Below are 13,517 nucleotides of genomic sequence, written 5' to 3' on the forward strand. Positions count from 1 at the left end.
TGTGTTGGTAATTACGCAAAAGACCTCGGAGTCAAGCGAATTATATTACAGGAGTTTTGTATGAAATTGCTGGGTCTAATATCATCGCACAATTCATATTGATGCGCGCATTATATACCACGGTTTGGAATGATAACTTATGTTCGTTGAGATTGTATTACAAGTTTTATATAATATTGCCGCAGGTATTATTTATATCATCATGCATTTCGTGTTGCCGCACACATTACTCACCACAAGTTGCGTTGAATAACTCATCTTCTTGAATATAGTCAATGCATGGTCGATTATCAGGATTCCATGAGAGCATCTTGGTAAGTAGTGGGATCAGAATATCTCTTTCTGGAGTCGGAAAATCCACGTGTGAAAAATCGAGGTTTTTGTCCTTTCTGATATGATAACTCCAGTCGTCTGGATCGGCTCCGAATGGATGCTTGCCTCTGCTAATAATCTGTGTGAGGATGATACCCAATGAAAAGATATCTGCCGCTTTCTTCAATTCGACACCTGATTTATATGACTCTTGTGGACGATAGCCATCTGACACAGTGTCGCGACTCGTGTCTGTGGCATGAGGGAACTCTTTCGCTATTCCAAATTTGTGAAACTTGAATTCTTTGTCCTTCGTCACAAGAATATTATCTATCGGTTAATATCTCCGTGAATGAGCCCTTTTGCATGAATGTAACCAAGTCCAGTAAGTAGCTGCGCTGATATAGAGTGGAAAATTTCAATTGGCATTGCCATTTGTTCCCAATCTTTCATGTACCTTCTGAGACTATATTCACGCCGCTCCATAATGATATACAAATGCGGACCCAATCCATCCACCTCGATCTCCTCAAAATCAATGTATTCCACTATATTTTTGTGCCTATGGGTTTTCAGAATAGCGAGCTCTGCATCAGCACGATCCGATTTCCCAATGATTTTCACAGCTACTTTCCGGAACAAATTTTCTGGTAGAAGCTCTCTTCCTTCTCTAATTGATTTTTTTTCATTCAATACTTCATCCTCGTGCATTGACACCAGAAACCTTTTATGCTTAAGCCACAGGACAGCTGTAAAACAAAATCCACGAGTAGGCCTACATAGCTTTCAACCAAAGAAAATGGGAGGGGGGTTTATGTAAATGACTTGAAGGATCGTTTTGAAAGGTTGACAAATAATTCTGAGTCATTGTCAACTTACGAATTGTTTGTTCAGTAAATAAAGATTGAATCGCGTCACTTCTCTCTTTGAAAACATATCTTGTTAATATCACTTACTAACGTAATGATGTCGCCGACAGCCGAATAGCGGCTGTTCAGAACAATTCAAGGGGGTTTCTAGGTTGTTTATTCAATCTCGTGTAAGAGTACACAGTGTAGAAATATTATTATACTATTCTACCAGAATATAATACCTAATCGCATCTTCTCCGACCAGTGTGTTTGTTGCATTGCATTGGAGGTTCAGTAACACTAGGCTGCAAAATCGTCGAATGACATGTCGCTCTCACAGGTCACCCAAGCTTGTCGTGAAAATGGATATAGCGATTTAGTCGACAATGAATTCTTGATTGGAATTGAATTGGAATTACTCTTGGAGCTCAATCCATCTCATTTCATTGAAAGGCGAAATCCCATTACAGTCGAGTGACTCGCGTCAAGTCGTGAAAAAGTGTTATGGAGTCTTTCAAGTCAATTCGTGACTCGTCCCGACATAAAACTGCTTCAACGATGATATGAGCCATATTATATGAAATTAGAAAGTATGTTCAATCAGCTAATCCCTTAAGGCCAAGAGTGCTCGAGAATTAATAGCTGACGCAAAACGACGCAATAGGTATTCTCACATATATCATGCTTGACAATCTACCCATCTACATTAAGGACTTTATAAAGATGAAACACGTTTACGACAAACCGTAGAATAGATCTCAATTTGGGTTCATTGCTAACGTAAAACTGAACTTAATGATGTTACGACTTATGTTATGATTTATGGAAATATCACTGATACGGTCCATGAGAGACTAATTTATTTTCATGCTTTGTCGGAGTAAATCTATGCTTGGAATTGTTTCGAAAAGACACACTAAAAAATTATGACCAACCGAAAGTCCGGTATGAAATTAGTTTTTCATCATGCACATTGCACATGATTGAAAGACCTTGCTGCTCACGATTGAAGGAAAAGAGCTAAAGATCACACATTTTTGATAATGCTAGATACGACTTCACCATACCAGGTCAAATCTTTTACCAAGACAGTGACTCGGAACTGGCGTGGTGCAGAATCAGAAAATTCGCCACCGAGTAACGATCGACTGTTCCATAAACTATGGCCGGGTTTTTATGGTAGGCGTACATAAGTGAAACGCTGAAGATCAAAACGGCGTTAATCAAGTATCCTTCATAATAATCAAATAGCAATGGCTCTGGTAGAACTAATTCGAAATCTATAATTGGCTACGTAAAATGTCTCCTCGCCGCGGCAACAGAGAAACAGACATTCACAGCAACGTAAAACCATGCTGGTTTAAGGAAAGCCTTGACTGAGGCACATGTTAATATTAAATATTTCCGTCGGTTGTCGCATAAACGTTATAATCGCTGCTGTAGAAAATTGCCACAGTGTCAGAAAAATGAAGGTGCTCGTGAATCCGTGAAATTTCCTCGCGTATCCCCTACCGTACATATACACCGGTTTGAGAACCCCTGCTTTATGGTATTGCTTTACAGGATTGCTTGGTCTCTACTTGCTATTTATTTATTGTACCAATGAACGAACTCACGTTTTCCGGCCAAGCCCAATCTCTCCAGGAGACTGTTTTCTCTGACTATACCTGCAAGAAATGAAGAAAACGACAATAATAGTACACTACTGCCGCCGAAGGCAGCGAAACAGAAAATAAACTGCACATTTTAAGGCGCAATGATTTCTGAAGTGGATCCATTTGGAATTCTTGTGGTCAAATATATTAAAACGCAATTTGGTTAGGTAAGAATCCCAATGCTTTACGACTAGATCTCCTTACCGTATGCCATCATTGGTTGGTTGCCCTTATACCTACGACGACGACAGCTTCAACAAAACTCAAAATCAGCCCCAACTGAACTTATAACTTCTTTCGGTCGTAAAAAAATATTCTACTCGCGTGCCACTAGTGGTACGCGTACGACAAGTTGGGAACCACTGATCATATGTCCTCCTCTAAGAGGATTTCTCCTAATTTTTGAGGAATTCGAAAATGTCATCTGAGGACGCCTGAATGATGTCCTTTTTGGGAATATGTCCTCCTTTGAGAGCCAGGCTAACGGATAGGGACAATCAAGATACGGCATAAATGACATGAAAATTACGATGCGGATGTTTGGACGAGTCTTTCGCAAGTGGGACCGGAAAATGGTCTTTTTTAGTCAACACCACAGCAATATAGTTGTAAAGCACAGGTAATTCGGGATTCGAGTCGGAAAAATATGCATTTAACCGACTACGTTTGGTTAATCTGCAGTCTATAGCAATAACTTGTGAATTTCGAAAGTGAAAAATCGATGCAAAATTCATTTTGCCGGAAACTTCAGCCGAACATTTCATTGAGAAAAAATGCGAGTAGAATTTACCAAATTATTCGATCGATTTATCAAGTAACATAGCGATGATATGCGATATTTGAATCGCCAGTCTGCTTACTTGTTATAACAGCTCCAATTATACCCGCCGCCGCAGCAACCACACCGAGAGTCCCACCGATAATTGCTGCTAATAATGGCATACTAATTGCTAAACGTTCGAGGAAAGTGTATTCTAGAATCAGCAAACCAAAGATTTTGTAATGCTGTCAAATCTACCAATTCGGCAATATCAAATAGGTTCAATATTGACTTCGATGACCCATATTCACAATGTTGCATGTACTGCATAAGTACACACGCAGAGCTTCTACGTTCTTTGCTTCTTTATTAGTGCATAAAGGTGAGTAGAAATAAATGAATTCAATGGTAATTCACAGGTTGCACAATCAGCAACAGTAAACAAGAAACCGGGTTAGCAGCACACCAATGGGGAGCTTCAAGGTTGTGACTGGTAGCATTATATAGACCTAAATCAATTCGTAATCACCTATATCGGTCGGATTTAAACGTAGCAATGACTTATAAAAGATGTAGATTCAAGTGGTCCTGCGCATGCCATTGATGATAGAGACTAAATCTGATAACGTGAGACAGTATCAACCATCTATCAATCTATTGATTAGCAGTGACTATATCGTACATCCTATTGATTTGAATACGGTCCGCATTCATATCTCAGAAATAGTTAGTTATGCTGTAAAAAGCATAATACACCGGCTGCAAACCATTCCAAATCATGATACCACTACTACCCTGTATCTGTCTAATATTTTAAGGACAATGTACTTGTTATGAAAGAAAGGTGCACAATTTGGCTGAGCGTTTGCCATTCTGATGGCGCCAAAATCTAGATTCGTTTGCTTGAGCTGTAACTCTTCTTGGTATCATATACGCAAAGAAGTGGCGGTACAAACTTAATTGCGCCGCAGCGATTATTTACATTGTGGGAGAATAGTGCGGTAGCCTACTTCGTAAATACCTTATAATGACAAGATAAGGTAATGTGAAAAAACGTCGATAAAGAGCAAATATTGTCACATGATTAGTAGTATTATCACACAGTGCTTAGTGTGATGTTTGTCTGAAACCTTAGTCGAACTTTCTCTTTTAGCTCGGCGGGATTCGAACCAGGGGAGATGCCGTATATGAGACAGTTGGACCGAAAATACTTGAAAAAGTTTCATTGATAATCGCATGATTCCACTCTCTAATTTCGTTTATATTTGCGTGCTGGCAGTGTCTTTCGTCGCACGAAATTGACTCCGACTTGCACGAGATATGGAGTATGTGGCAGATATTTTGGCTATTTTTCTCTCTTTTTTCATCTAGAGTAAATATCGACCGACGTTCACAAGTTCATTTGCAGCATTCAACACAAACAAATCAGCAAGTTATCTTTTGATGTGAAGTGCGGGGATTGCATCATGCTATATGGCGGCACATATATATAATTATATATATGCACATATATAGAATTTCATTCAACATCATCCTTTAGTGCAGTTCTCGTCGTGTTACACCCTTCCAGTGAGGAGCGGATCGACAAATTCTCTGGTTCGACGCTGATCCGACTCCGAAGCCGGATTCTTAAAATTAGCACTATCCGATCCGAAAAACTCCGATTATAATTAACTGCGAGTACCTATTTTTATTCAACTATATGAACTGTGGATTATGCGATGCGGGTAAGGGTTATATAGCAAAGGAAAAAAACGTGACATTAAGAATCACAGTTTGTTATTGAAAATTTAAACTAAACAACATTTCCATGAACCGTTTAATGTAGCTATTTATTCCAGGGTGAAAGAGGAGGGCTGCCCTTTTATTTGTAACGGCATTGCCACCACGTGTACTAAAAAGTCAGTCACTGGCAGCATTAGATGCTGCTATTGAAGGAAAAGTCAATGGCGATTGGTGTAAGAAGCGAAATAATCTTTTGAATGACGGCAATCACCGAATTTTCAGTTCTTCGTTTTCTGGGGAAGGTATTACTGTATCTTTATTTTTCCTAACTTGATAGCTTACTTCTTTATGCAAGGTGATCAGAAAGCCGGTATACCCTGGTCCTTTCCCTTTCACTCAGTGATATCAGTCCACATCTCTGTGGTGAAAGCAATCATTCCATATTCATCGATAGCCTATTTCTAATTGCTGGAATTTCTTCTCTTCTCTACAGCAGCACTCCTCTCCTAACAGCATTATCTGGATGGCATGATGGTATAAAATCCTTCACAATGATTATCTGATTCGGCTGTTTTAGTGCAAGAAATTGGACCTTGACATATTACTTCGCAACTGACCAGATCCTTTTGTTTCTCAGAAAGTATGACATCGAACATTGCCCTGATGCTATCGCTTTGGATACAGTGCATATATCTCTGGGTGGGTGCAAAAATGTGATGTGCCACCACAATGCTGACATAAAACAAATCCAGATTATTTACCGCCGCAGAGGTGGTCAAAGTAGTCAAGAAAGCTACTCAAGTAGAAGTAGAAGTAGCGAAGAAAAAATCTACTCAAGTACAAGTAGAAGTACTTCTTTCACAGGCAACCTAAAACTACTTGAAGTAGAAGTATAATTGACTGACTTTAAAAGTACTCAAGTAAGTAAGTAGTTGGGAAAACGATCCTAATTCGTTCACATGGATTGTAAAAAGGTGCAAATTAAGCTATGCGAAAAAATGCTGAGCGCACTGTCGGTCAATATGATGTCACAACAGCAAAGCTTCGTCTATCGACTAGAGGTGGTCACGACCCGGTTCAGGAGTATGTGTTGTAAGTTGTAACCAGGACCGAAGTCACATTTTTTCAGCCCCCTCCCGCCAAAATAAACACGGATCTTGGGCCCACCGTAGGTTTATCGATGCAATTTCTGGGGGCAATTAATGCATCTGGTCGTTAAATGATTTGACTGACGTCATGTTCATTCCTAACCGATATGATTATTTATCAGCCTACTTCCGATGCGCACTACACCACTGAGCTATATAAACACCGCACACCAGGTGGTTTCCAACATTTTATGGTCGCGTCTCCATTTCCAATTTGAACATTTTCCGCGGCCCAGCTTAAAATTTGATCCGCTTATTACTAATTAAAGGGCGGCACATTTGCCCAGACTTACTCACGGCCTATTTTGGAAGGTGATTACGATCAACATCTTCGCTAACCCAAGAATATAGGCTACTTCAAGGTTTAGAACCACTATCTTAGAATAAAGCATCCAATAAAGCATTCAAACCGACTCAATGAATATTCCGTTATCTTGTATGTGCGATTACAATTAGACTTATTTCTGTAAATGAATGTTATTTTTATTTATTTTTGATCGCAGTTTTTTAGAGGGTGGTAGTCCCCATATTAAAACCAATATGCGTGTTACTAAATCGCGCGCAGCGCGAATAAAAATGTTATGTAGCATAAATCTGCCCAACAATAATATTGTTTATGTTGATTTAGGAAAAAAATTATGAGCTTACTTCAAGCCTTCAAAATTCCGGACATTTAGGCATATTTTAGAAATTCCTCCCGGACGCAGTTTTAACATTGAAATTCCGGACATGTCCGGGAAATTCCGGACGTATGGCAACCCTATATTAATTATAACTCAAAGTATATGATACTGGGGATTGAAAATGAAACATAAATACTACTTCCAAAAGCGGAACACGTATTTATGCCTTTGGTCCAGAAAGTTTCAAAGTTGGTATGCTAAAAGAGCTCCAAAACTAACAGAAAAAGTCAGACTCCACATTTCCAGGTTAGGACGCGCCATGGACATGCTAGATTACGATATGACCAGTGTTGGGATCAAGTCACTACCTTCGAGTCACGAGTCATCTCGAGTCATTGCAAATTTTGACTCGAGTCAAGTCAAGCCAATCGACTTTCAAAGGTGACTCGAGTCAAGTCAAGTCACTCATTTTTGGAGGTGACTCGAGTCATGTCGAGTCAAGTCAAGTCAAGTCACGAGTCAAGTCACAATTCAAGTCAAATTGAATTTTTTTTCAAGTATAGTGATGATTCAAAGTCATTGCATTTTGCTAGCTGTGTGAAAGACAGATTAATTGATCATTTATCTTGAATCAAATACCGAATATCAAGTTAAATATACATGCAAAAAGACGCTGTATCTCTCACGTATACGTACAACTGCTAATAAAATGCGTGAGTAACTGTACAGTGTACAGCCCCATGTTACAGTCAGTTATTATTAGCCAAAATATAGGACCTAATACGAAGCTTCGAGAAGTTGAAACAAATTGATATGGTACAATAGCCTACACAGTGGCGGCTCGTCCTATAGGGCAACTGGGGCATTGCCCCACCTAAAATTCTGTTCAATAACAATTTAACCATTTATAGACGCACAGCAATCAATATATACCGAGATCACAGCGAAACTCGCGTTCTTCTTGTGCTTTCGCTTGCAAACGCCCATACATAGCGAAGTCTCTGCGAAAATCGAATTCTCTTCTGTGTTTTCGCTTTGTGAATGCCTAGCCGGGGCTTGCCCCGGTAGCGCTCATAACAAGCTTTCACTATCTATTCTCTCAAAGCCGCGCACAATAAAGAAACGGTGATTTACTCTCTCCTATTCGTAAAATGGCCGAGCAACCGGGGCAAATATGCCTACTCGCCCCTAAGGTGTGATGTAACAATCGTATCTATATCTGAACTCGGTTACCGTAATATGCGTTGAGTCGACCTTTGCTGGTATAGGTCGATTTTGACGGTGTTTCGCACCATGATAATTCTTGAAACTTGGTATGATATGTCGTGAAGGTAGTATTTAACACTGCTCCAAGTTTTAGGCTTGCTACTTAAAGATAATGGTAGTAATTCCGTTTCCGAAGTTCAGTGTGTGCTGATCTATCATGTACATAGTACAGCAAACGGATTTTACTCAAAAGCCGGTATTGGTCTCCATTGATTTTGACGATGTTCTATACCGAGATCGGTCATGACATTTGGCACGGTAAGTGTTAGTATCGACCGATGTAACAAGTTTTAAGTTTGTCACTGAACTATGTGGGTGGTAATTTCGTTTCCAAAGTCGAGTAAGAGCTGACTCTTCATTTATCGCCAACAAATTTACGCAAAAGCCGTTATTGGTCTCTATTGATTTTAACGATGTTCCATACCTAGATCTGTCATGAGCTTTCACACGGTATGTCTTGATTTTAGTATCGAACGCGGTGCCAAGTCTTAAAGTTGACACTCAATGATTGAGGCAGTTATTTCGTTTTCGAGGTCGAGTATGGTAGAGATGCGCGCTGATCTGATACTTAGCCTACCTACGTCATTGCGGATCTCACGCAAAAGCCGGTGTCGGTCTGTGCTAATCTATAGTCTGCGTTCCATAACGAGATCGGTGATGATATTTCCAATGGTATATCTCGATGATCGCATGAAACAGCTAACCAAGATTCTCGGTTTGCATTCAAGTATTCGCATAATTTTATGTTCGCCAATGTCCATTTCACTGTGAAATTGTGGCCTTCAAATCATTTGCTTACAATCCCCTGTCAATTGCGATAGCTATTTCATTTTCGATGTCGGCTAACAGCTGATCATTCGATCAGCCTATTCCTCGATCTATTTTACTCAAAGTTCGGTGTTCGTCTGTTTGCATTGATTTTGACAGTGTACCATACCGGAATGGGTTATGAGATTACGTATGCTACTTCTCGATGATTTCTTGTAACAGTATACTAAGTTACGGCTTTTATTCATGTATTTATATATTAATATATTTTCCAACGGCGATTTCGCAGCAGACTTATAGACAGTGAGCCGTATGTGTTGTGTCACAGTCTCCAGTTTCAAGGCCAAAATGTCCTACGTTGTTCCGAGACCGAAGTTCCGAGGCTGCTGTCCTTAGTTCTTCAAAGACCATTCAAATTGATGTTCTGGATTCAATATGACAGGCCCAATCTATGAGATAACAATTGCGTATGTGTCCGAACTCGTTGACCTTTCCAGTTAGGCTTACGCAATCTCTCGAGTTCTAGTCATTGGAATTAGTCAGGTCAAGTCAAGTGCGAACATGAATCGTATTGAATCTTTATTCCGTACGTAGTTTACGCAGTTGCCTTTAGAGCGAAAATGAGAGGTCTAGAAGTTGTCCAGTCTATTGATCCAATCGTACGCCGGGTGCCTCCGCTTTGGTTGCCTATTATCACCTGGTCGTAACCAGAGATGGCCACAGTCCGGTTCAGGAGCAGGAGCAGGATTTCAATGTTTTTTTACCTGGCCGGACTGGATCCGGATTTCGAATTTGGGGTGACGGTCGGATTTTAGGGTCTATCGATTTGCGTAATCTATAACCCTACCATGAAATCAAAACGCATGCTACTAAGGATGACCTGATACTTGATTCGTGGCATAGGGACGATTCTTAGTTCACGTACATTTTGTAAAATAATCCTTTGATTAAAAATAAATGAATAAAACATTTGTTACCACACTTCAAGTCACGGCTCACCGGCAAACCTCTCGCGGCACCTACGTTAAAATCACTGTTGTCGGGAAATTCATGTGACCATCATAAAGTTACTTTTTTACGTTGGAAAACGCCATTGTGACGTCATGTTGATAAAAGTCGCACGCAGCCCTTGCCCCACCACCCGATATTGTCACGAGCCGCCACTGAGCCTACACTATACCCATCTACTATTCCGTGAGATATAAACGCACAAACTATATTTGTTCGATTTAAATCATGCAAGAGGGTTGGTAAATGTGAGCACTGCGCAACGTAGGCCTAAGTATTTAGCCGTCTATGAAACAGAGACACATTTGCTAGTTAGTTGAATCTTCTACAACTACTGCGACAGCCGGACAGCGTAAGCTGTGATCGTTTAGTTTGTGGTCAATTTATTTGTGATCTAACAATGGAGGATCAGTGCAACGTGTGTGCAACAATGTGGTGTGGACGAAGGTATATCCCTGTGTGAACGGAACCACGCCAACCCGCTACCTAAATTATATTCATCGATACTTTCATGAAATCATATTGGTAACTTCGTATCCACTGCGCGCGAAGCGCATCGAAAATTCTGGGCTTTAATCAACTTTTATGAAAATTGAATGTTGATACTCCATGAAAACAGCCCCGAAATTCCTCAGGCTATCTTCAGATTGGAGGATTGAACTACTTCTACTTGACAAACTGAAAATAGCGAAAAGTAAGTAAGTAGATCACAAAATATTACGAAGTAGAAGTAGCGAAAATCAGATCTACTTGAGTAAGTAGCAGAAGTAGAGGGAAACTACTTGAGTACTTCGAAAAAGTAGAAGTACTTCGTTACTGACCACCTCTGTTTACCGGTACCCAAACAAGTGCGATTGAGCATGGTAAAATTGTTCCATATTACCATTTCATTGCCCTTGATATCCTCGACTTTCTGTTTCTCTTCTGCATAAAGAGCTTTAATTGCTTTCTTTGATAACATACAACGAGACTACAGACAACGAGATTAGAATATTGGAGGGAAAATGCCTGGTCAGAAAATGACTGTTGTGATGACTAGGCTACATAAATTGGGTACGGTACGCTGATTCCGTGAATTTATAAATATGGCTCGTTTATATTCGCACTGGCTTGGCGGTTGCCGGTTACTGACGTGTGTTTGGTAGAGTTATTCAGTTACAAAAGTCATGCTTATTAATAAAGATTCTGTGCTCCGGCTCCGGTCAAAATTGAAAGAATCCGGCCGGATATCCAATCTGGCTCCGGTTAATGTCCCGCACTACCTTTTAACGTTTACTCAAAACTCGTACACCCCTGACCACATATTACACCGATCAGACATGGGGTGATTGCTTCATGAATGTAATCGATTTCGATTACGTTTACTTCTGAATCACGCGATTACGATTACGATTACGATTACAGCAAAATCAGGCAGTAGTAGTCACCGTCGCTACTCAAGTAGAAGTAGAAGTAGCGCCGTAATTTCTACTCAAGTAGAAGTAGGAGTGGTAGTTCACAAGTAAGTAAGTAAGTAGGTATTCTACGCTTATTTTAGCCTACAAAACTGAAAACTGTCAAGTAGAAGTAGAAGTAGTCTAAAATCATAACTACTTAAAAAGTAGTGTGAGTAGGAAAAATCTACTTCAAGAACCTCAAAAAGTAGAAGTACTTCGTTACTGACCACCTCTGGTTACAACCCTGGCTGACGCCTTACTAATTACATCTCATTTGCCTTACTCAGATCTGAGTAGCCTATTCGTTCGATTACATTTCATTGACTGTCCTGTAGCCTATCTGCTGTTAGTCGCTCAAACTTTTGGTTGCACCATGTAACAAAATTTTGCAGAAGTTTCAGTTGGCTAAAAATTTCCATGTATTATGTTTTAGTATTCCAATCTAATTACCAAAATACCAAAATTTTTCCAGAAGAAATGTCAATTTCTCTAATTTTTGATTTTACTCATAATTGCTCCGTATTAATCACAATAATTCTTTATTGGAGGTAAGAAAACGATAATGAAAAGGTTAATATGAACAAACATAGCTTTCTCATGCATCAAGTAACAAATCAACAGCTTAAAAATCCTCAAAAGTGGTTTTGTTCCGTGACTTGCGTCTGTAAAATGAGAAATCTTCTCGTATTATGGACCAAAAATAACAACATGTTACAAAAATTTGCAAAATTTTATTTGAGTAAAATTTTTTATGTATTGTGTTTTGCTATCCCAAACCAATCACTAAAATACAAACATTTCTTTTGAAGTGTCCCTAGTCTTTGAGAAATTTTACTTTTTGGTATTTCTCGTTTTACTAAAAATTGCCCTGTAATAATACAAATAATTCCTTATTGGACGTACAAATCCGCTAACAAAACGAAGGAATAGGCACAATAGTGGCTACCATAGATCAGAAAAATCAAATTCGGAATAACGATAAAAATGTTATTTCACAGTCGAATGAAAATCGTCAATTATTGGAAATTATGTCATTCCAAAATTCTCAAGTGACGCAATAAAGAAACTTAAAGAAATGTCCTCAAATATATTATTTCATTACTTAGAATAATTGAAATAAAGATGAAACATGCTGTCGCGATACATACTAGCTGTGGCTGCAACTACTAAAAAAAATTCATTACTGGCCACCTCTGGCTGTAGTACCTGACTGTGCATTTCTTGGTACTTCTACGATGACCGCAAATAATAGTTATATCGAATCTATTTAACACGTGACTATAGTTAAATGAGCTCGACGGGATTTATCAAGAATCGGCGGCGATAGCTGATCCCATTGCCTCCAGCAGTTTAATCGTCATATGGGTAAGGAAACGAAATCAGTATGTGGCGTTCATGTGAATAAATAGACTGAACTCTCTTCGAAGAAGCATGGTTTTATTCGGAAGACAGTCATATTTACAGCGCCTGCTGCAGTTCGTCGTCTTCTGGTATTTCAAAGTAAATGGAAGTCATCAACAACAAATCAGAAATATTTGATAAATCAACGACCGTTGTAGTTCTAACGTTCTGCAATTTATGGCTACTAATATCATGATCCACCCTGCTGCTCCTTGATTTTTTACGACAGAAATCCCAATCATGCTTGTTTATTCGTAAAGAATCTGCACCACGTTGCTACAGAAATATTTCATTTATATACCCTTACACAGTTGCACTTTATATAAACCATAAATTGCACTTCGAAATCTTATCGGAATCCATTATTACTCGACATGGTAGGTTACTCAGAGCTGGAACACAGGCATAGGACGTTCGATCTGCTGACGGCATGTAGGGCAGCTATCCAGTTGCTGAGCGCAGACACGACAGACATGCATATGGCCGCACGGAACGAAAGCGATGTCCGGTTCGTTTTCATAGCACACAATGCACTTTCGGGGCTCGTCTAAAATGGACAAAGGT

General features: G+C 39.5%; 1 protein-coding gene across 1 annotated transcript; it reads right to left on the bottom strand.

Annotated features, from left to right (window-relative positions):
* Positions 1–511: 511 nt before the first annotated feature.
* Positions 512–4,203, bottom strand: LOC145435887 (serine/threonine-protein kinase STK11-like). The gene is made up of 3 exons (XM_080313152.1): positions 3,679–4,203; positions 2,780–2,830; positions 512–1,061 (listed from the first exon to the last, which is right to left on the bottom strand). Exons 1-3 carry the CDS (start codon positions 3,758–3,760, stop codon positions 643–645), a joined length of 552 nt encoding a protein of 183 aa, XP_080169278.1. The 5' UTR covers positions 3,761–4,203; the 3' UTR covers positions 512–642.
* Between the last annotated feature and the right edge of the window lie 9,314 nt (positions 4,204–13,517).

This window comes from Botryllus schlosseri, chromosome 3, assembly GCF_051294905.1.
Source record: "Botryllus schlosseri isolate E-star chromosome 3, Bs_hap1, whole genome shotgun sequence".
In the NCBI taxonomy this organism is placed as follows: Eukaryota; Metazoa; Chordata; class Ascidiacea; order Stolidobranchia; family Styelidae; genus Botryllus; species Botryllus schlosseri.